This window comes from Dendropsophus ebraccatus, chromosome 11 (genome assembly GCF_027789765.1).
Source record: "Dendropsophus ebraccatus isolate aDenEbr1 chromosome 11, aDenEbr1.pat, whole genome shotgun sequence".
Taxonomy (NCBI): Eukaryota; Metazoa; Chordata; class Amphibia; order Anura; family Hylidae; genus Dendropsophus; species Dendropsophus ebraccatus.
The window spans coordinates 19,977,382-20,001,827 of record NC_091464.1 but is presented as its reverse complement, the minus strand read 5'-3'; the positions used below and the strand labels follow the sequence as shown (position 1 = coordinate 20,001,827).

The 24,446-nt window shown below is 41.7% G+C and overlaps 1 protein-coding gene and 1 long non-coding RNA gene across 2 annotated transcripts in view; one reads left to right on the top strand and one right to left on the bottom strand.

Moving 5' to 3' along the window:
• The first annotated feature begins 1,158 nt into the window (after nucleotides 1–1,158).
• Nucleotides 1,159–24,446, top strand: part of LOC138768038 (uncharacterized) — a 61,107-nt gene continuing 37,819 nt past the window's right edge. The window contains exon 1 of the long non-coding RNA XR_011358926.1: nucleotides 1,159–1,210. This is a non-coding gene — a long non-coding RNA (uncharacterized lncRNA). The remainder of the gene's footprint in view (nucleotides 1,211–24,446) is intronic.
• Nucleotides 11,717–24,446, bottom strand: part of CTTNBP2NL (CTTNBP2 N-terminal like) — a 69,221-nt gene continuing 56,491 nt past the window's right edge. The window contains exon 5 of the mRNA XM_069946048.1: nucleotides 11,717–23,139. Coding sequence (XP_069802149.1) covers nucleotides 21,679–23,139 — 1,461 coding nt within the window. The 3' untranslated portion in view covers nucleotides 11,717–21,678. The remainder of the gene's footprint in view (nucleotides 23,140–24,446) is intronic.

The following is a 24,446-nucleotide window of genomic DNA, read 5'->3' as shown; positions in this document are numbered from 1 at the left end:
TTCTTTTTTTTTTCTCCTTCATATAAAAAACATGTTTTTCCTGAGATCCTAATGACTTTTTTCATCTTTTACAGATAACCATTATTGATTGAAAAATTAACACCACCTGTCAGTATGGCCTTGTGTACTCATTTTATGTATGTCTATTTTGTATATAGTATATTTGTATGTCACATGAAGATACCACTTAACCTACTGTTCTGCTGCCGTCCCGTAGTCTGTTATTCCCGCATCATGTTGCAATAATCTGCTTACATTGGTTGCTATGGACGCTCAGTATGATGACAGGTTGCATAAGCTATTCCCTGCCCAGTGTGGTGACGGAGGAGAGAGCGCGACTATTGCACGTACTACGTCATCACATGAGGTCGTCCAACGATATAAGATAGATAGCGTACTTCATGTATTAGACTAGTTGAGAAAGGCAAGAGAGCCGAAACGCGTCCTATATAGTCTGCTGTATTCACCGTGTGTATTTGTACATAATAAATCCACTTGCAGAAGATCGAGTGAGTGCCGGAAAATTTCTTTGTATCGGCGTATAAGACGACCGCTGACTTTTAATTAGATTGTCAGGGGTTCACCTTATTTGCCGGAAAATGTTAACCCCTGCCTGAGCACAGCCCTGCGTCACCCTGCCTGCGCCAGGAACGGTACAGGAGGCGTGCCGATGCCGGGCACGGGCCCCAGGTGGGTTAAATGTTGTTGTTTTTTTTTTATAGTAGTCGCCCCATACGGTGTGGATGCGGCCATTTTTGAGCCCTCAGAGTATAAGACGACCCCCGACTTCTGAGAAGAATTTTCGTGGTTAAAAAGTCTTCTTATACGCCGGAAAATATGGTAATTCATTTTCACTACTACTTTATACTACTCCTTTTGCATTGTTGCAAAGCAACTAAGTGTAGAATATCAGGCTCCCCCTACAGTGCATTTGGCCCTACATTTACCTGCATATTATTACATGCCAACCATAGAACTCAATGGGGGAGATTTATGGAAGGGTGTAAATATACACCTGGTGTAAACTGCCCACAGCAACCAATCACAGCTCAGCTTTCAGCTCTGGTTGGATAAAAGCTGAGCTGTGATTGGTTGCTGTGGGCAGTTTACACCAGGTGTATATTTACACCCCTTCATAAATTTCCCCAAATGGCTAGAACTGCTCTTTGTCCATGATGGGGGCTCTCCACTATGCACCTGCAACAACAAGGTAACATAGGGGGAGATTTATCAAACATGGTGTAAAGTGAAACTGGCTCAGTTGCCCCTAGCAACCAATCAGATTCCACCTTCGATTTTCCAAAGAGTCTGTGAGGAATGAAAAATGGAATCTGATTGGTTGCTAGGGGCAACTGAGCCAGTTTCACTTCACAACAGTTTGATAAATCCCCTATAGGGTTCTTGACAATCAAACGTTGCCAATATAACAATGTAGACAAATGTGAGGACAATCATGTCCAAAATGTACAGACTGAACATACAGTACATCAGAGATGGGGAACCTTCGGCCCTCCAGCTGTCGCAAAACTACAACTCCCATCATGCCTGGACAGCCAAAGCTTCGCTTTGGCTGTCCAGGCATGATGGGAATTGTAGTTTTGCAACAGCTGGAGGGCCGAAGGTTCCCCATCTCTGACATACATGAATGATATGAATGATGATCATTTTTGTAGGATACATTTTAACGCTTCCTAAAAGAGTCTTAACGGTACAGAAAAAAATAGTCCAGGTTGACGTTCCTGGGTAGAAAGAACAAATGGTCCATGTCTGCCATCAGTCTCTGTGGTTGTAGGCAGTCCCCCTCTGAAGGTTATCAGTGCTGACACAGGGCGGGCCCTCGGTGAGAAGTAGAGACAGTCGCTCTGTGTGTGTTTTCTCATGCTAAGCCTGTTGTATGAAGACTTTTCACAACAACACTTTGGGTTTACATACTTCACAGGCCAAAAGTGTTTACTGCAAAGGGAAGACATTAAATCCCGTGTGTCACCGTCACTCTGTTCAAACAAACATCACTGCTCGGCACTTACAGGGGCTTTTGTGGGGAAAGGTTTTTTTGTTTTTTTTTTCTTATAAAACGAATTCCATTTCTAGAAAGGAAAAAAAAAAAAATAGTCGGCAATCTTAACCCATTCGATGCCGGTAATGTAATTGGCTTAGGTACACGTGTCTTGTGAGAATGTACATGCTCCATGTACATCTGGCAGAATTTTGACTATTACTCATTGTGGTTAGTTGACCTAAAACGGTTGTGCTTAATCCAGAATTCCTAAATGTCAAACAAATCTTAACGTCGTCTAGAAACTCTTTCTACATCACTGACATCACTAGGATTTTCCTTATATGTGTAATTACAACCTATGGAGGATGTACGTTCGGGAAGGTCCAGTTTGTTCTTGGAGGAACATGGTCATTTTTGTTTTGTAATTTTTTTTTTTTTTAATTAAGTACATTGGAGCCTTGACTTGCTCATATTAGCCCACACTTCATTAAGCCATAATCTCTCTCTTTTTCTCCCACAGTAAGAGGTCCTCTTATCTACAACCCTCCCAAACGTAACACCCCATCAGTCACCCCTTACACGCTGCAAGGTGACAAAGCTAAGCTCTTGTGGCCCTCTTCTCTTATCTCTCTTTAATCATTACTTCCCATAGCTAGTTTACTAATCCCAGACTAAACATCCACAGGATGATGGTTAGTGCTCAATGGGAAACAAAAAAGATGGAAGAGGCTTGGTTGACATTGATTTATTGGCTGTTGCAGACAATGGTTTTAAGTTTGGGATAAGCTAGCAACGTATTGCCGATACCGTCCCAATCAGTCAGATAGCAAGACTGGGAAAATGCTGTCGATTCTCAGGCAGCGGCTGTTTCTGGCAACTGGAATCCCGGTAATGGTGCGATTGTTAAAAAATGCCAAAAGAACGGGGATCCTTGGGGCCCTTTTACGTGGTCTGATGATAGAGCAGGTGATCAGCGCTGGTCTTTACAAGGCTTAAAGGGGTTGTCCAGCGAAAGACTTTCTTTCAAATCAACTGGTGTAAGAAAGTTATATAGATTTTTAATTTACTTCTATTAAAACTTCTCATGTCTTCCCATACTTATTAGCTGCTGTATGTCCTGCAGGAAATGTTATTTTATTTTCAGTCTGACACAGTGCTGACATCTCTGATAATCTCATCACAGCTGTTCTTTGTATGGGATATCCTCAAAACATGACCTGTTGGTAGCCATGAGGACTGGAATTGGGGAACACTGGATTAAATAATCACTCCAAGAAACCAAAACATAAAAAACTTTTGGCGAAAAGTCATAGACCTAATCTTACAATCTTGACAACCCACTTGTGGAGGAAGCCATGTAAGACATGTGATGATGGGGTTTATAAGCGATTGAAGAGAACCTTTCATGCTTTCTGAACTACAGAGTGGCCCCTGGCAGCTTTCCCCTACCCCTTTTTCCCCTTAGGGGGCATGTACGTTCTGTGCACAGTCAGTAACTATGGACAATGTTCTACACACCAGATTTAGGAGCTCCCGGCATCATCATTTATGATATTGCCAGAAGCTCCGAAACGGTTCAAATCGTCAGCGACTGTCAGTAAAGAACAACAAAGATGTATACAGTTTCAGAGCTCTTGGCGTCATCATGAATGATCATGCTTGGAACTCCACACTCCATTCCGTAGTAATTTCGGAACGTGTGAAATGCCCGCTTATTGATAGATCTAACCTTATATGCGATCAGGAAGAACTCTATCAATCGAGGTCGGTGGGGCATGAGGTACCATTGGTGGTTGCTCCGATGACTTGTGGTTTAGGAAACATGAAGGCAACGATAGGTTCTCTTCTTTGAACAACCTGTTTGTCAAAAAATCTCCCGAAGACAGGTTGAATAGATCAGAACTGTTGCATCGACCAATGATCCAATATAAAGGATAAATGAAAAATGATGCATTATGCAGTTTCCATTTAAATCAATGGGCTACCCAGGTGCTTTACAAGTATGTTCGATCCTCCAGAGAACAGGCTGTATTTATAAAAATTTACACCTACGTCGCTATTATATATTTGATTATAATATTACTATACAAATTACTATAGGGGAAAAAAAAAAATCTTAAGAAACAAAAGGCAAACTCTTCCAGTGTCATCTGGAATCCACCTGCACTATAATAAGATATCCCGTCTACCTTGTGGTATCTAGTTCAAAGCCCCTCACATCCCTTTGTTCCTGCACACGGTTTATGAGCGTCTTACGTGTGGTCTTGCTCATTTAACTGCAGCATCTTTGCAACATATTCACACCAAAGTAGAAATGGATTGGAAACCTGTAACAGATTTGCTCTTCGGCTTTCACGTGTTTGTGTGAAGGAGAACGTTCGGGTGAAATATAAAGCATTTCCTGAATTATAGCTGAACACGTCTTCGTGAGGATGGAAACATTACGGAAGGCAAATCAATACTATATGCCAGGGACCGATCTTCAGATCATGGGCTCCCCAGCAACTTCCAACCTGTTTGTGGGCACGGGAGGTAACTGGGAAGCCAAAAACGGCTTGAAAAGTTCAGTGAGTTAGGCAATTTGCATATCTCCTGTTGACTTTAATGGGAGTAGTGCAAATGGTGTAGTGTTAAGTTAACACTACTTTGTGTACAAAACTGGATATGGCTTCCCACTTACCAGTGGAGGGAGAAGGGGAGTCTTGATCACTTAGGGTCCTATTATATGGGCCGACTACGGCTCGATCATTTTAGTAAATGAGCGCTGATCTGCTAGATCGGCAATTGTTTACTCGACCTATTAAATGGCCCGATAATTGATGTCCATGCAGCCCTTGCCCAAACCCCTGATACCTTACCTCTCTTCGCTCCTGGTCTTCTCTCCTGTGCTCCGCAGCTTTCCTGAGCGGCCTGTTAGCTCACAGGGCACGGCGATTCCGGCCTGTGTTTGGCTGAGTGGCCAGTCAGCTGACCAGGAAGCTGCTAGAGATGATGGAACAGCGCTGAAGTTCAGGTTTGTACAAACTTGAACCATCAGTATTTGACTCCCGCAGTCGTCCCGTTCCGTGGGGAAGGTGGTGACAGCCCAAGTCCCGCCTGGAAAACAGGAATACAGCCTATGGCCGAGGCTGTATTCCTGTTTTCCAGGCGGGACTTGGGCTGTCACCACCTTCCCCACGGAACGGGACGACTGCGGGAGTCAAAGTTAAAATTTGTACAAACCTGAACATCAGTGCTGTTTGATCATCTGTGCAATAGGACCTTCAACCTGTGGATATGCCATACGTATTTCAGATAGATTTATCTCTTTAATGGATTTTTATAGTCTAATGAAAAAAACCTGATGAGAACGCATCTTATTGCACAAGGCACAGTCTGCTCCAGTGCCTTACGGCCATGTAGACACCATTTTTGGCCCTTGTTTTAGACATAATAAAATGTTATGCAAAAAAAAATTGGCCACAATAAATGTCAATTAAGTGGGTTATCCAGGATAGCCACTTTTTTTTTCTAGACACAGTGCCACACTTGTCCTCAGTTTGTGTGTGGTGTTGCAGCTCAGCTCCATTGAAGTGAATGGAGCCGAGATGCAATACCACCCACAACTGGAGACCAAATGAGCACCTTAAAATGTGATGGCTGTAAAAACAATGGAAGATATTTGACATCCCATGTGCACCAACAGCCCATTTTCCATGGACTAAAATGGAACTTATTATTACAAATACATTTTTAAGGTTTTTACTGTGAAAAAGGCAAAAATGGTGTAAAAGGTGTGAACATAGCCCTAAAGGGGTTACCGTACTTTTTGTAATCTGGATAACAGGCCATCAATATGAGATAATTGGGGTCAGGTTCCCAACATACAACTGGTCATCTTTTATAGGGTTGTAGAGTTTGTACAAGGAATTGCAGCGCTGCCCTGTTAAAGTACACCAGAAAATGCTGAAGTACCTTGCACCAACACCAAAAGTACCGCGCATGAAAAGTTGAGCGCCAGTAAATGGTGAAGAGGCTGTGGCATTGGCAAAACTGCTGCAATCCCTTCAAACACCTGTGGCTTTCCAGGTGTTACAAAACTATATCGTCCACAATGCCTTGTTTTTAGGTTGCACCTTAGCTAACGCCGGCTGCACTTAGTTTTAAGATATCCTTAATGAATAGAGATGGGCGAACCGGGTTCGAGTCCATCCGAACCCGAACGTTCCGCATTTGATAAGCTGGGGCTGCTGGACTTGGATAAAGCTCTAACGTTGTCTGGAAAACATGAATACAGCCAATGACTATATCCATGTTTTCCACATAGCCTTAGGGCTTTATCCAACTTCAGCAGCCACCGCTAACCAAATGCCGAACGATCGTGTTCAGATGGACTCGAGCATGCTCGAGGTTCGCTCATCTCTATTAATGATTAAAAATTTTCTTTCAAAATATAGCATATTAATTTAACATACCTATAAAGTGAGCAATAAAAAAGTGAAATACTTATTTCAAGGTGCGCATGTCCTAGACTTTATTGTTAGATGGACAGCACCGCCCTCTAGTGGCAATTTTGAGGTAATGACATTAAAAGCTACATTTTACCAATTGTGCAGTAAAAAGGTTGAAATTTTTAAAGATAATTTAAAAAAAAAAAAAAAAAAAAAAAAAGCTTGCTATAAAATATAAATTAAGTTTGGTACATCAGCAATGCTCTGTGAATTATTAGGCCTGATTTGTAATGTTTCTATTTATTACGGATAAGTAACAGATTATGTTCTGGTAACTGCTCCAATAGACAACAGAGTCTATGCATTATTAGCTACAGACTTCACAGTTCATCAGTAACTAAAGTATCATTTGGGCTGGGGGTGGTCGGCTGAAATAACATCTCAAAAGGCTGGCATGTTGGAAAACCAGGAGAAACCAATACCTCTCCAGGCTACCTAATTGAAGAGTCTGCAGTGTTAGATAGCTGTGAGGTCAAGGAGACACACAGTACCTTTCATATACAGTTTAGGCTGGGTTCACACTGCGTTTTTGCAATCTGTTTTTTTCATTCGTTTTTTGAAAAAAAGGGATGAAAAACGGATTGCAAAAAATGGATGCATTTGTGTGCATCCATTTTGATCAGTTTTTCCATTGACTTCCATTATAAAAAAAAAGGATCCGTTTTTTTTTGACGGACACAAAAACGTTGCTGACACTATTTTTTTTGTCCATTAAAAAAACGGATCCGTTAAACGTATGCTAAAAACGCAGTGTGAACCCAGCCGTACTTAAAAAAAAAAAAAAAAATAGGGATATCTGGCTTGCTGGTGAAATTAATGAAAAACTTTAAAAGTTCCAGTGATTTTATAGCATGAATGTTGGGCATTTAAGTAGAAGCAGCTATGGGGATTTCCTCATCTCAAACAATGTGTTGAAACAGAAGCCAACACCAGTGGTGGATATACCCTAACAAAAAATGGCAACGTCTCAAAAACTTGTCATGTGTACTTGAGTATAAATTACTGCCCGACAACAACGTCTCATGCACTTCTTAAGTCTCCTTATTGTCGGCGGAGGCATGGGATCCCAGACTGGGCAGCCCTCTGGTCATTGAGATTCTGGGGCACAGAGTTACCAGCCTCTACATGGCAACTCAGCTGATCCTATAGGTTTTCTATGAGATTGAGGTCCGGAGAAAGTGCAACCACTCCATGTGAGGTCTTCCCGCCTCCAGCAGCCGTTCCCCTGATGATGCAAAATCGATGAAGAAGAGGTTTTCACCAAAATTTTCACTTTAATCTGAGGGGAGAAAAACAAATAAACAAACAGACATGGCCACACAGCCACATTCTCTACACTAAGGGTGTCAAACTCAAATCCATAATTTTTTTTTAAAAAGACATGGGCCACTTACCAGCAGAGGGAGATCTGCAGATAGGTGCGGGTTTCACAGGTGGGACCCCATCTAGGGGACACTTAGGGTCCTATTACATGGATCATTTTAGTAAACGAGCACTGATCGGCAATTGTTTACTCGACCTATTAGACGGCCCGATAATCGATGTCAATGCAGCCCTTGCCCAGAGTCATGGGCCAACCTTGATATTTATTGAAGTGTGCCTGCAGCATTCCTTGTACTGTAACAGCAGCGCCCCTGGTACTGTCTGAGTGGTGCTCTGCATTACTGGCACTTTTGTATGTCTGCCCCATAAAGTAGTTGCCCCCACTAGAGATGAGCCAACCGGGTTCGAGTTCGAGTCGATCCGAACGTTCTGTATTTGATTAGCTGGGGCTGCTGAACATGGATAAAGCTCTAAGGTTGTCTGGAAAACATGGACACAGCCAATGACTATATCCATGATTTCCACATAGCCTTAGGGCTTTATCCAAGTTCAGCAGCCACCGCTAATCAAATGCCGAACGTTCGGGCTCGGATCGACTCGAGCATGCTCCAGGTTCACTCATCTCTAGGCCCCACACAGTAGTTACCCCATTATTCCCCCAAGCAGTAGGCAATCCAATAATAGTGTCCCACATGCAAGTCAGTCTCCTCCAATACTGCCCACATGGTAGTCACCCTCTTCCAATGGTGCCTCTCATGGTAGTCATCCAGCTCCTATAGTGCCCCACATGGTAGTTAGAACCCCCCCCCCCCCCCCAAAAAAAAAAAGGGCTATACTTACCTCTTCTGGCTGCAGGATGTGATTATGTCACCACATGTGACACACGATTTGATGATTGGCCCGCCCATATTATAACCTGCTGCATGTCCTATCAGCAGGTCAGCTCTAAGAAATCAATTTGTTTTCTTGGTGCGTCAAAAGTAATGGAACCACGGGACAGGGTTTGACATGCTAGGCCTTATACTGATCCTCTGCTTCTCAGCGCAATCAATACATCAGGAGTTAGTATATATTTTTATCACTTCCCGATTCATGTAGGTCCCTAAACTAAATAGTACAGCGTAGGGCAGAAACCACTACCACCACAAAACCAATGGCCATAGAGGGAGTGATCCAATGGTCCAGTAACACCACCGCTGCTAGACCAATCACACCACCTCCATAACACAGCTACACATAGCGCCGCCATTAGGTTAGGGATAGAGATGAGCCAACCTGGAGCATGCTCGAGTCGATCTGAACCCGAACTTTCGGCATTTGATTAGCGGTGGCTGCTGAACTTGGATAAAGCCCTAAGGCTATGTGGAAATTATGGATATAGTCATTGGCTGTATCCATGTTTTCCAGACAACCTTAGAGCTTTATCCAACTTCAGCAGCCGCAGCTAATCAAATGCCGAACGTTCGGGTTCAGATCGACTCGAACCAGAACCCGGTTCGCTCATCTCTAGTTAGGGACTACAAATGAGGAACTGCGTAGAGGTGTCAGGGCTTGTACACTCTGAATAAAATGTATACTAACTCCTGATGTTAGTTTTTGATTGTGCGAAAAAGCCTACCACAAGCACCCCCAGCCTTACAGAGTGCTGTCCTTTACCACTACACTGCATTATCCTACTGGAGGACCCATGACCTGTGACTGAGCCCAAGCTGTCGGACACTGGGCAGCTTCTTGAACTTTAATTGTACCCTGCACCGAATCAAGAGAGCCCTAAAATATAACAGAGCCTCCACCAGTTTGGTCTCATCTTCCAGACACGAACATTCTATCAGAAGCTTTGTGGCTTGTCAACATGCAAATATTCAATAGTAGTTTGGTCTCCGATCTTCCATGAAGTCTACTTTGGCAATGGCAGTGACCGATGGTGCGATCTGACACTGATGAACGTTGATTTGGAGTTTAGCTCTAATCTCTAGAATTCATGAGCTCTTTGGGCTCGTATTATCCATCTTTTAATTTGTCATCAATTTCCCTCTTGCAGCCATGTCTAGAGTTTGGCTACAGCCAAGGAAAAGGAACATCAAGCTGTTTGGAGATGATCATATAGCCTTGAACACATCTAGAATTTTCTTTCGAATCTCCTAGGACAACTTTGTCTTTAACTTTCTTAAGTCTGTTTTTAAAGTGTGGTACACACCATAATACCAAGCAGCACAGTGACTACATTTGCCCCTTTAATTGGACACTGACTGATTACATGTGTGAAGACAGCTGTGGTGCCAATTACAGATACACCTTAAAGTGTACGGTCACATTTGTTTCAAACTTTTTTAGGGGCAACATAATTTTTGTCCAGGCCAGCTTTATTAAAGTAGTCTGGGCAAATAGATTTTTTTTAACAAGTGCTGGGGAGGGGGAGAATAAAATAAATAAAATGCTCTTATCTCCCCCGATCCAGCGCTGGTGGGCGCATACCATGGCTTTGGTCCCTGGCCGCTTCCTGGTCTAAGCGGAGACGCAACGTGTGAGGTCCACTAAGCCAGTCAGTGGCCGTAGTGGGGTCCCACCTCGGCTGCTGACAGGCTGAGCAGACCGCACACCTCACAACCGAGGTCCAACTCACACCAGGAAGCGGCCAGGGACTGGAGAGGCGGTATGTGGCCACCAGCACTGGTAAGAAAACGTTATTTCGTTTATCCTCCCCAGCACTTGTTAAAAGAATCTATTTGCCTGGACTCCTGTATTCCTAGAGAAGTATTTTTCTTCCCTTCCAACTGTACATAAAGCAGCAGAATTCTTGGCTGAGGTGACTCTTCTTTTCTGTAATTTAGCATGTTGGGCACTGTGGCTGAAGAATTGGCAAGGGAGACCGTGTGCTATTCCATATGAGGGGGAATTCCCCCTTGGCTGGATGTTCTTTCTTGATCTCACCATTCTCAGACTACTCTCACATGAACACCGGCCATTCTTGCCCATTCTAATGTGACTCTGAGGTCCCAGATCTAATTTTCATATGGGGAAGATACGATCTTGGCTAGGGCAAGCGTCTCTAATAAAAGTGGCCATTTAGTGTAGTAAGCTCCATTCTATGGAATGTAATCTATGGCAGACCTGGCATTTGAGGGAGTCAGTGACAGGAGAAGTACCTGTCACTGACTGATCGGGGACCCCAGCAGCATGACTGCAGGGGTCCTGATCATTTTTCCCTTACTTTAGACATGGAGTTAAAGGCAATATCCGGAATTAGAAAAAAAAAAAAAAAAAACTTGTGGTATTACACCCTGACTTTTAGTGACTTCAAGGAAACTTGAGTGGCGCTGTTTTTTTTGGGGAAAAACGGCTGTTTTTCTCATTTTGAACAACTGCTTTAATTGATGCTATCCATTCTTTACTTTAAGGTCATGTTCAAAGAACGTAGAGACGCAGCTGTTGAGTGCCAAACAACGGCCACTATTTAACATGTTACTCTGGCCGATATTGCATCAGCTGTAGGAACATTATTGTAAACCCACAGAAGTGACCGAAAATCAATTAACGATTGATTTCCATTCAGAACTGCCCCACAGTGTGTGAACAGTCTATTTTTTACGGCTATTGTTCATTATTTTGTACGGCTGCAGTAAACAACGGCCGTAGTTGAGGCACTATGTGCCCAACAACGGCCATTGTTCTATTATATTCAATACAAATCAATGCATTCGGAAACCTATGGCTGTTGTGTTCAATGATCGCTATGGCCGTAGGTTTCCGAATGCATTACAGTGTGTGAACACAGCCTTAATTTGGTCTCTACTAATACTGAAGAGTATATAATCACACTCTTGTAGCTTTCCATAGAGTTTACTTACTTTCAGAAATAATAATAATAAAAAAAAAAAAAAAAAAAAAAAAAAGAGGCTGAATCTGAAGATTTTTTATTTTTTTATTGAGTAACGTTTGACGTATTGCTGAGAACACTTTGCAGTTTCCTAATAGTGTTATATTTACATCTTGGCCATTACAAAAGGCACTTAACATAATTAATCTCATTTAAACTCACAAAAGCCGGCACAGCAAATGCAATTCATATTAACACCATCCACCTAGCCTTCATATAAGCCAGATCTACAGACAGCGTTATATAGCATAGACATTTAGAAGGGTTAGTTCTAACAATGACGAATCACTGCCTACTAAAAGATTCCGAACAACCACCCTGTGTATTCCCATAGGGTATTGCAGACCGGGTCCCAGTTCTTGTGCTGCTAAGAATTTGGATTAACCGATGTGGGGGCTAATGGCGACTGCGACTAAGTATATAGAATAGAAGCTCCAAGAGAAGTCGTATCCCCCTCCCCCAGCATAACAATAACTTTTGCCAAATGACTTTACTGAATACTCATTATGTGCTCCATCCAATATTTCACTTGAATACTGTAATTCTAGTTATTTTTCTACTTTTATCTGTATAAAAAAACATAAATAAAGAATAAACATAATCTGGTTTTATATACAAATGCAATATTTCATAACAGTACACTGAATGTAATATGTTCCTATAAAGTTTTAATGTGCAATGCTTTCACTTCTCAATGCCTCCTCGTATTGATAAATCAAGATTTTGTCATAGTACTGTGAAAAATATTTGCCCCCAGTCACACTTAAGAGCATAACTTGAGCATGCTGGAGTCTGTCTGAACCTGGAAGTGTCGGCAATGGATTACCAGTGGCTGAAGTTGGATGTTGCCCTATGGCTGCCTGGAAAACATGAATATTGAGCCATACACAATAGAATATATCCCTGTTTTCCAGGACTCCTAGGGCTACATTCGACTTCTTCACCCATGTTAATCAAATGCCAAGACATCCGGGTTTGGACAGACTGCAGCATGCTTGAGTTGCAGTCATCTCTATTCCTGGTGTTCAAAAAGGGTTGCCCTGTTAAGTTCTATACAACTTTCCATAAAGTAGCGATTAATACCCAACTTCTCTTTCTCTATTGCATTTTTTTTCAAGACATTTGGTTCAATAACGTGATAGACGACAACTAGAGATGAGCGAATTTACATTACAAATGAAGCGTTTCAATTTGTTTGCTCGGCACTCGGCTTATACGCCGGCTGAATTTGATCTCCGTTTCGGTCATGGAAAACTGCAAGAAGTTTCCCAGGACTGGATCCAGCTTTTTCCAGCTCCCAGGGTGGAGCGGCATGGAGATCTAAGGCAACGGGCGTATAAGCTGAGTGCAGAGCAAACAAAGAGATTTGCTTCTTTGTAATGTAAATTCGCTCATCTCTAATGACAACTAAATGGGTCAAATATTTCCCGAGCACAGTACATCATTAGTTTGCCATCTTTGGAATATAATTTTAGAGGTGGTACAAAAGAAAAAGCTTACTGTTCTTCACTCCAAAATGTTGAGTAACTGCCTATATTTAGGACTTCAATAACCCTTAACCTGAATAATACATCTGTTTATCTAGAAAATGAATACAGAATTAGCATGACACTTTCCGAATACAGAACTCTTATAGTGATGTCCATTAGCCAGCATTTATATTTGGCCCTTTTGGTTCAGGTCACTTCTCTGCATTGCCATATGAGGTCCCTCCAATTATTTGTCCCTTCCTTCCATCCCTTTAAGTGAAGTACTTGGTAGAACCTTCCTGTACATGTTGCCAAGGTTGCGTTACCTGCAAAGTGGTAGAGTCTGAAGTCTCCCACCAGCTGCAGGAGTGGCGTCTACCTGCTATACATGATACAGATATTTTTATAACCATCTAAATGCAGATCCATTTGGTCACTGCTTACCTCACAGTGATGACACTGGGTTGGTTTCCTATGACTATTCCGATAAAAATAATTAACAATTTCTGTTTTAGCATTTCCATTATATTTCTCTGCCTTATAATATTAGTGTCGTTTAAATTCATTATCAACATGTCACACAGAAAAGTTCACATTGTTTAGGGTCTCAGGGCCAAGATCCCTCTGACTACTAGATATAGCCGGGAGAAGCGCGGCCAAGTGCTTCACTCCCTGATGCTGCGCTCAATCCCAGTGATAACAGAAGACACTCTCCATTATTAAAAGGAGAAGTTTGGTGATTTTGGAAATCCGGCAGCCCACAGAGTTGGGGGCGGAATTTGATAACGAGTACGCACTTACCTCTCCTCATGCCCGCGGTGAGCGGCAGGACTGGGTGCAGAACCCCCGCCAGAAGGCATTTTCTCCGAGTTGTGATGAGGTTATGACTCAGGGGAATATGCCTGTCCCGGCTGACTGACTGGCTGCTCAGCCAATCAGTGACTGGAGCAGCCTCCCCCCCCAGTCACTGAGTGGCTGGGCAGCGAGTCCATCAGCCGGGTCGTGATGTGTACACCCCGGAGATCCCAGAGCCAGGTCCTGCAGCTCACCGCGGGCTTGGAGAGAGGTTAATACTTGTTATCAAATTCCCCCCCTGCCGGTTGCCAGATTTTCAAAATCGCTGGACTTCACCTTTAAGTGCTTGCTTCAACCAGCTATATCTAGTGATGTGATCTGATCTTGTTGCCAAGACCCCAAGTGATCTAAACTTTAGACGTGTGACATTTTTTTATATAACAGTAATGTTTTAAATTGACAGAAATATTTGTGTTTTGTTTCCATATATCTGACAGATTTTCATAAAAAGGCTGCAGGTACTGTAGTACTGGAGTATCGGCAGTTTTACTGGGACGTCCCCATCTCACACTATAGCCACCTCTTGGCTGGTAGCCTCTAGTGACTTGCTGCAGATTCTGTTTTTTGGGAAAACCATAGTATTACATGGCATCTACTGAGACTCCCCTGCTCTTTGCTGGAGCCACTGTTAGCAGTGAGTGAGCATATGGTATATGGTGCGGATGGCACAATCTTAAGTAGCACTAAACAATGTAACTTTTACATTTTGTTCCGCTGAATAAACACCCAATAAAGAAACAAAATGTCTGTCTAAAAAATCAGCCTGCACCCTGTAGGGCACACAGTACTATATTATAATACAGTGTCTAATAAACGGGTAGAACTTTCAGAAGCACTTGGTCCATCAGTGCACAGAGTTGGTTTGGCAGTGGTTGAGCTGTGTGAGGGTGGGTTCACACTACGGAATCCACGCAGATAAGTTCAGTCGGATTCCGTCACTCGTACCCACTCGCCGAAAGAATTGACATGTCAGTTCTTTAGCCAGAAAGCGGAATCCGCCCGTGCATAGAATGGTGTCTATGGCACGGGCGGAGACGCGTGAGGCCGTGAGCAGGTACGAGCGACGGAATCCGCTGGAACTTATCCGCACGGATTCCGTAGTGTGATCCCACCCTTACAGGTAAAAGGTTATCAGAACCTAACACTTGTGTAATACTTGTATACCAGAGCAAACACTGCAGAGTTTAAGGGATCATTGGATGTGACAACCATGCAGGAATCTTGTATTTTGAAGAACCATTACTTTGTCCAAAAAATTCTTAAGGTAGTTCTAGGCTTTGGACACGGGACTACTCTCTCCCCCCCAAAAAATAAACTAAAAATAAACACCCCTTTAAAGCTCAATAGTCAGAAAGATTGGGTTCTTTTAGGCTATGTTCACCCATACCATCTAATTAGCGTTAGTGTTATTTTACCATGAATTGTGCAATTCACTGCTTAATAGACTAATTAAACGTCATGTGTGAACACAGCGCTACATGGCTTTTGCAATATTATTTGACCGTTAAAGCTCACAATATGCATGGCAATAGCTTTATGGTTTTTTGTGCCTAAACACGGCTTACATATTGTACTGTACTCCGAAACTACTGCCAAAGTCTCTATATTAACGCAAACTGTATGTTTATGTTTTCATTGAAGAAGATTACATACAGCCCAAAATCAGGGCTAAAAAGGACTAAAAACACCAGCCATGACATACTACTAATGCTGCTATTAGCATCAAACTGTGTTTTTTGGGGCCAACCATTCATATATAAATAACAAAATGAACATGGCAAGTTGACCAGCATAGGTTACCATCACACACAGGACGTATCAATAAGGTTTAATAGGTTATTTGTGAACTCATAAAAAGTAAGCCCTGGTGGCAAGTGACTAACCTCAAAGGAAGTTCCAAAAGAGGTTGTCTTCTACTGGGAACTATTGTATTGGGGGCTTTTTAAAGGAAATCTGTGACTAGGTTAATGCCACCCTAAATGAGGGCAGTATGAACTAGTGACAGAAATGTTGAACAGATCAGTGTATTACCTGTATAATTTTGTTCAGCTGTTCTCCTAATATGCAGGAGAATAGGATTCTTGCCACACCCCTTCCCCCGCTGCTGATTGACAGTTGACTGTCTATACACAGCAGCTATAATCAGCTGCACAGAACAATGTAAGTGATACATCATTCTGTTCAGCTTCTCTGTCACTATATTATGCTACCCTGAAATAGGACAGTATAAACCTGCTGACAGCGTCTCTTTAACCAACAAGAGGTTAGGATTCCCAATATACATTTGGCCTTTATAACATTCATTACAGAATACAGACCTTCCATCTTTAAATGATTCCTTTCATACAATTTTCACAAAAGTTTAAAATACTCCAGAGTAATAGACGTTTAAAATATGGGGCAACAAAATGGATTTCTTTCTATAAAACATAAGGCTCCTCAAAAAAGGGGTAATAGACACCAAAGGCAGTACATACCAATTTACAAAAATACAAAAAAAAGGCTTTCTATCAAAGGAATACATGAAGAGTCAGTGCATATCCGAATATACAATAAAACATCATTAATTTCTATCCATATACTTATATTATCCGTACATGTAATCGTGTACTCAACATAGGCAGCACAAACTAAGCAAGAGGGAAAAGGGAACAAAGAGACTCTCCCAGAAAATATTATAATATACAAAAAAAAAAATTTCATATTTGTATATATTCAACGAATAATAAAGTTAGCGGTGACTAAAACAAGGTAGGTTGAAATTTCCTAAAAAGACGTGGAGTCTAAAACACAAGAAAGATGGCCGATACATATACCGAGCGCAAGAAAGATGGCCGATACATATACCGAGCGCAAGAGAGATAGCCGATACATATCCCGAACGCAAGAAAGATGGCCGATACATATACCGAGCGCAAGAAAGATGGCCGATACATATCCCGAACGCAAGAAAGATGGCCGATACATATACTGATTGGTGGGGAAATTCTGGAGAAAACCTAGGAATATACATCCAAACCTCTCTACCATATCAAGTTGCTATCACATATGAGGTTGAGGTAAAGAGGGTCAGAACATGTTTTCTGGGAGATCTTGTGGTCGCTGCTAATAGAACATTTGACAGTATCTCCTTTATGGTGCGCTCCAGATACTAATGGAATGTATCAGGCTTCTGACATAGTCGTATCCAGTTCATTTGTAAATTTTACGGCAATGAAACAACCTGACAAGCTCTCTTACTAATTGTAAATACCCACATACGTATCCAATACTTATAGTCAGTATGGGTCCTATACGCTGCGGTAAAACTTGCAAGGTCACTGCGGTAAAACTTGCAAGAATATTTATGGAGGTCCCAAGGCTTGTGCTCATTGCGAGCACAGGGAGAGGTAAGTCTGTACTCATGACCTAATGCTGGAGGCCGTCCTGTTCCAGGCTGATAACTTACACAGGGGAGTATTAGATGGAATGTGAGGAGGAAAGGGGTTACTGATGCACTGGTTTCTCAATATGCAATAGGAAAAGGGTTACACTGTGTTGCTAAGAACCTAAAAGGGAAGGGGGTCCAATTACACTGCAAGACAAAGTAGTACGTACACTGGTATTTACAAAGGGGGCAGTTTCCAAGAACTTTATGTAAAGCCTTCATTTAACTTTGAGGAATAATGTAAATCATCTCCAGCAAGAATACTGGCTCACACTCTTGCACATAGCACATGCTAAGCCCCACCCCTACTTTCTGTAATCTGTCCTGATCTAGCTGTTCCTAGAGACAGATTTCCCCTGACAACAGGCAGTGGGAAACAGATTACAAATCAGTGAGACAACTAGTGGTCAAGACTATAGAGCTGTTTTTTTTCTGGTGTAAGGAGTACTTTGATTAATGAAGCGAAAAATGTTACAGATCACACAGGTTATCAAATGGAGGGAAGTTGTTTGAAAGTAGGACACCATTTAAATGGTTATTAGCTGAGCACACAGAATCAGTGTTACAAGAGATATGCTGATACATTTGCACCTGCCAATGGTTGTCCCATCTAAAGGGTTTTTTAATGGACGCTGATTAACTTGTGAATGGTTTATCGGCACTTGTATCAGGTAGCTGTCAGAAGGACAAAGAGAAGCAAATAAAGGATCATTAGTTCTGGGTGCTGCCTCCGTATCCAGCACTGTATCTAAATAGGATGTCCTCAACCTGCAATAATTAGTAATTTAGTACTTTAAGGCACTTTATGGTTGAGTGGGGACACTAATCTTTATCTTTCGTGCAATTTTACTTATGGTTACAATGCAGTAAGCAATAGTGCAAAAAAAGTTTTTTTTTTACGCAAAATTAAACCTAAAAATAATCTTTTACGGCTCTTTCTGCTCTCCCCTCCCTTCTCTTAGTGTTAGAAATAGCAGCAGGGAGGGGAAGGGGTTTGTATACAACACTGAAGAGTGTGGAGAGTTGGTAGAGCATACATGGAGGGCAACTCAAGCAAGCTGTAAATAGGGAGGAAGGGACACAGACAGATTGTAGACATTTTACAAGACAGAAAGCAGTGTAGCCGCAGCAACCTGTAGAACCCTCAATAAAGATGGACGCGACTCGAGGATGCTCGACTCCAAACATTTGAAAACTGGTGTCTGAAAGTTGGATGCAGTCCCCTTCTTACGCCACCGGTATTCAAATGCCGAATAATCTGACTCAAGCCTGCTCCAGCTGTGCTGATCTTTACTCCTGAACACACACACTGCCCTCACATTCAGAATGTATTACTGGGAGGACGCACCCACATGATAAAAAAACAAAAATGAGAAGTCGACTGCAAACCGAATATTAAGGGGCCTGAAAATGAATGAGAGAATGCAGTGCAGACCTGGTACAACATAACTCGAGGAAACCACAAAAAATTATTTTGTTCCACGTCGAAGATGTCCATAGCCTTTAAAAATAAAATCAGCCCAAAATGTATGTGTTCACATACTACAGAGATGGTGAAGAATGAATAATAAGGTCTCTCATACCTTGGTATCACACAGATGTTCACTGGTGAAAATCTCAAACACAATATTCTCAGCAAACAGTCATAGCCTTGAATGACCCTTTCCTTAAAGTGTGACGGTCGCAATGTTTTTTTTTTTTTTTTAAATCAACAGGGGTTGTGATCACGGGCAGTTTGGCAATATACTCACTTTTTTATTATAAGTTTTCTATGTTTAAATCAACTTTATACACAGCCAAACTGTGCTCCAATATTTCATCTTTTCTCTGTTCATTAAAAGAGACCAAACACAGGAAAGTCCCCGTCCTTTGTGCACCCACACAAGAAAAGACACCTGTCCATCATGCAGGCTGTATATCACCTGAGGGCAATTAACATAGGCTAGTTATATTATCAACTCTGCAGCTCACCAGGAGACAATGCTCTTTGTTATGCAACAATTCAGTTGGTATAATGTCACTGTGTGGTTACAGAGGTTTTTGTGTTGTATGACAGGAGAGCCGACCATACAATGCAAGCACCCCCAGCAGCTGTACACATGCGTAGTAAAGGGAGACACCTAGTGGCCATATGTAAAAGTTTGATTTAAACATAGAAAAAGAGCATATTACAAAACCTATTAATTTCTTAAAAAAAGAAAAAAAGAAAAATCACAAAAATGCCTCTTTAATATGTTAAGATCTTGAGAGGTGATGAATAAGTGTAACGACTGATGGTCCAAGCTTGTGGATTCTGAATGGATTTTCTCAAAATATGCACCATATTTATCAACATGGTGCACATTTTTACTTCTAACCTTTTACATAGTGGGACACATCTATCACTTCATTACGGCAACTATATACCCAAACAAAATGGCATAAAGCTAAAACAGACAAGCCAAACCTATAAAGTTCTGGGTTCATTTCTTAAAAAACTAAGAAAAACGGCCCCCCTCTGGTTGCACGATAACGTTACACAACTGTTAACTTAGTGAGACCGCCATTAAACGGTAATGGAACAACCACCTGGTCACTTTACATTCCAAATGTTCCCCACCTAATCACTCTATAGGTGTATGAAGCATTGACTAGCCACCATTATGTGGTTTTTTTGACTGCCACATATAACTTTTTTTCTTTTTTCCTATTTTTAGTTGGTTCCTTTTAACTGAACCAAAACGATTAAAGCTGAAAATAATCTTTATACTGAAACATGACCAGGACCTAAATTCTTGGGTAGTAAACCACTGCTTTGTAAGAGCACCAAAGCATCTGTTATAGGATGTATAGAATAAATGACTATCGGGAAAAGCAGAGGTAATATTGTGCTTTGTCACAGTAAAATACATATGTTCCCTTTGCATTGAGTGCAAGAGCCTTGGCACAATTACTTGTAATAGCATTTCGAAACGTGTAGCTGTTGCAATTTTCTTTAAGCAGTCAACAGGGGTTGTGATCGTGAGCAGTTTTACAATATACTCGCTTTATTTTTCTATGTTTATATCATAATTATACATATGACCAAACTGATGTCCATGCTCCCTCCATGATGATGATTGGTTTTCTCTCTGTTCAAAAAGAGACCAAACACAGGAAGTCCCAATCCTCTGTGCCCTCAGACAAGGAAAAACACCTTAATTAACTTCTGCTGATTCTATTATCAGCTCTGGAGCTTACCAGGAGGCAATGCTCTTTGTTATGCAACAATTCATTCAATATTATGTCACTGTGTGGTTACAGAGGTTTTGATTCTGTGTGACAGGAGAGCTGACCATACAATGCAAGCGCCCCAAGGAGACTCTGTTTTTGAATGTGGACGCACAGCAGCTGTACACAACAGCAGTGAAGGGAGACACCTAGTGGTCATATGTAGAATGTTGATTTAAACACAGAAAACACTTCTTAATGTTTTTTTTTCCCCGCAACAGTGTCTCTTTAAGCTACTGATGAGTTCTGAAAGTGTTAAACTTTTAGCTTTTTTTTATATTCTTAGCAGTCCAATGTAATAGAACAGGGGAAAAAAAGTGATTACAGTAATCCTGATATGGGGGAACTGAAAGAGTTAAAATATATTCCACACTAAGATTCATGGAAACCTGCAGTCACTGCTTCTTGTTCCTTTGTGTCATCTCTCAGCAGTTCTCCACTAAAAGGCTTAGGGGAGCTTACTTTTGGTTCACAAACCATATACAAAAAGCACAAAGGTGATGGAGGTCTAGGTATAAGCATCCGTAAAGAATCGGACTCGAGTTACCCAGGAGGCCTCCGACCTATCGGCAGAAGAAGTGCTGCAAAACAATGAAAAGCTACCATAGGGAATAAAGCTTGATTGCCAACAATTTCATAAAATATTTCTTATATGGTTACGGTGAAGCTGAATTTCAAAAGGCGAGCGCCAATCGTCCAATCATTAGACGTTCTCCTCCATGATGGAGTTAACTGTACACGATGGCCATTTGCCACCTTAAAGTCTCAACTTCAAGATGTGAAATATTCCTTTGTACTTTTAACAAAATTAAGACTAGAATTTGTACGTGGGCTACAAATTAGATGGAAAAAAAATAAAAAAAAAACGAACGCTACATATAATATACTATATTTTCTACTAGCAAAATAAATAAGTTTGATCGTCTACACTGTATAGATATGCGTTGCCGAAATTGACAGCATCTTAAAAGTCCAAATAACTAACAAAACTAGCTACCGGACGGTAACATGACTTCAATTTCCTTTCCGTTTGTTAGAATGCCATTGTTGGAGCAGTGGTTGCTGGATACATCCACTGAAGCTGCCAGTAATGAGGGTTGGGTGGGTGCTTTGGCTGGTGGGATAGGAGATGCGGGGGACTGGGCTAGACCTGGCTTCTTTGGAGGGATGGGTGGGGGGTTTCCTCTTTCCACTCTTGATATAGTAGGGGATTTTATTCCCGGAGATACCGGACTGAGGGGACTGGAAACTTTCAAAGGATTTGGAGAGTGGCTCCCATCATTCTTTTGGCTGGAGGCATTGGCGAGGGTTCTATAGTCTGTACCAAAGGGCGAGCTATTGGGAGGCACGGTTTTACCAGAGGTCTGCTGGCTGGTAAAACGGGACAAGACCTGAGTGACTGTATTACGAGCGAGCTGCTTGGCCGCAGAGTTATCGGCCAAGGTTGGCGACAAGTCCCTAGAAGGTGGGCTCTGCAGTCCGGAAACATGTTGATCATGTTCAGCTTGAGACTGGAACTTGTGTCGGGCAGCATGAAATCGCTGGTTGATGCCAGCCTGATAAGGTGACTGGTAACCAGGACTACCGGTGGCCCCTATCAGACGCCTTGAAAGAACTGGAGAGGAGCATGGAGAGGATGTTAAAGAGGAGGCTGCAGTACTGCTAGGAGAGGAGGAAGCTCCGCTAGAAGGTACGTGTGTGATCATGTGTAGAGGAGACTCCACTCGAACGGGTGAACCTCCGTTTTCGGATGAGCTGTCATAACTTGACGCTTTCTCTTTGAGACCCTCCCCCACATTTAACTTCAGGGCATGTTCATTGCTCGGGGCAGCAGCGCCACAATGTCCATTTACTTTCGAGTAAGGCTGAGGAATCTTACTAGGTGTTGACAAGGAAATATTAGCTTTTGGTAAAGCTTCGTTACTACTACTCTTCTCTTGGTGGACACTTTCCGTCTGACAAGATACCGATGAAAGCCCTGGCTTCTCTGTAGACGCACTTAGACTAGATGCTAATTCCTTGTTAGACTTTGTGGAGGTCTCTTTGTCATCTTCTGTCATATCCTTTATAAGTTTCTTCAAGGACTCGAGCTCCTCTTTCAGAGCTTTGGTGCGGTTTTCTTCCCGATTGAGCTTGGCCCTTAGCTGTTCCCGTTCAATATCGAACTCTGAGAGCTGTTTCTCCACTTGAGCTTCCATCTGTAGGCTCCGTTTCTTTTCGAAGGCCAGCTCTTCCTCCAGCTGAGTCACCTTGCTCCTGGCCTTCTCCAGCTTTAGGTTGACGTCTTCCACCCTCTGTCCCTCCTCTGCCGCTCGGTTATTTGCTTTTGTGCATTCTTTTAGGAGAACGGTGGATAATTTTTTGTGACGGGCCTTCTCCTCTTCTAGCTGGGCTGATAATTCTTTCTGTTTCTTTTCAAGCTTCTTCACTTGGGATTTTTCAAACTCCAACTGGAAGCATCAAATGTAGACGGGAACAATATAGGAAAAAGGAGAGAAGAAAAATAAAAATATTGGTTACATTCATTTTACAGCAGTGAAATTAACGTTGGAATCAGGAGTATCCTTTCACATCATGTATATGTGTCAAAACGGGATGTAGAAATATACTGGCACTGGGACCATAATTGGGTACTGCGGCGATTTTATTTTCTATTTTAAATCACCTGGTGCTAAAAAGTTATGTGGATTTGTTATGGTCTGTTTACATGTTAATAAATTCGCGATAATGACCGAACTGTAGAAATAATGAGATTATCTGCCCATGTAAATACTCTTAATGATTTAACAATGAGCGATAAATCGTCGTCCATGGTCTTTCAGCATGTTCACAAATCATTGTTGATCGGGTCTCGATCGCTCCTAATTCTTTTCGTGTAAATGGATTTTTGTGATTGTTTGGAGAAAAAAAAATATATATATATTCAAAATCGTTTAACGATCGACTGAGTGATTTATCGTCCCATGTAAACAGACCCTAAATTACTTCTATTTAAATATCTTCCAGTACATAGCTGCTGTATGTCCTGCAGGAAGCAGAGGTTTTCTATGGGGATTTGCCACTGATCTGGACAGTTACTGACACGGACAGAAGTGGCAGCAGAGAGCACAGTGTCAGATTGGAAAGAATACACCTCTTCCTGCAGGACATACGGCAGCTGATAAGTAATGGAAGGTTTGAGATTTTTAAATTACATCAGCTTATTTAAAATATTTTTTTTACAGGAGTATTCTAAATATATTGATCTGTAATTAGTCAAGTAGTGACTATATTGACACATACAGTCACTCAAAAGCATGGAGTAATGTTGACATGATACAAATTCAGGCAAGGACATGACAGGGTAAGGAAAGTTGTAATGGTGAGTGAGCTCTAAAAAGCAAACAAGGAGAGACAATGACTGTACAAATCCGTAAGTATCTTATATCCAGGCTTCCACAAGAACAATCAAATAAGTTTAAAAGAACTGTACACAAGATGAATAATAATGCAAATAATTAAAAATAAAATTAAATAGTTAATAGAAAAAAAATATTATTATTATTATTATTTTTTTCCCCCTTTCTATGTGTTAAAAGGTGTTTTTCAAGACCTCGCTGTAGTGACATGTGATGTGACCAGCGGCGCTCATAATTTGTGATCACTAACAGACAAAGGGTTATTTTAACCACAAGCTGCATAAACATAAGTAAGCTGTAAAAGAACACGTTGTCTTGTACAAAAATTGACTTTTAGGCATCGCTCTGCTGTTTGGGGT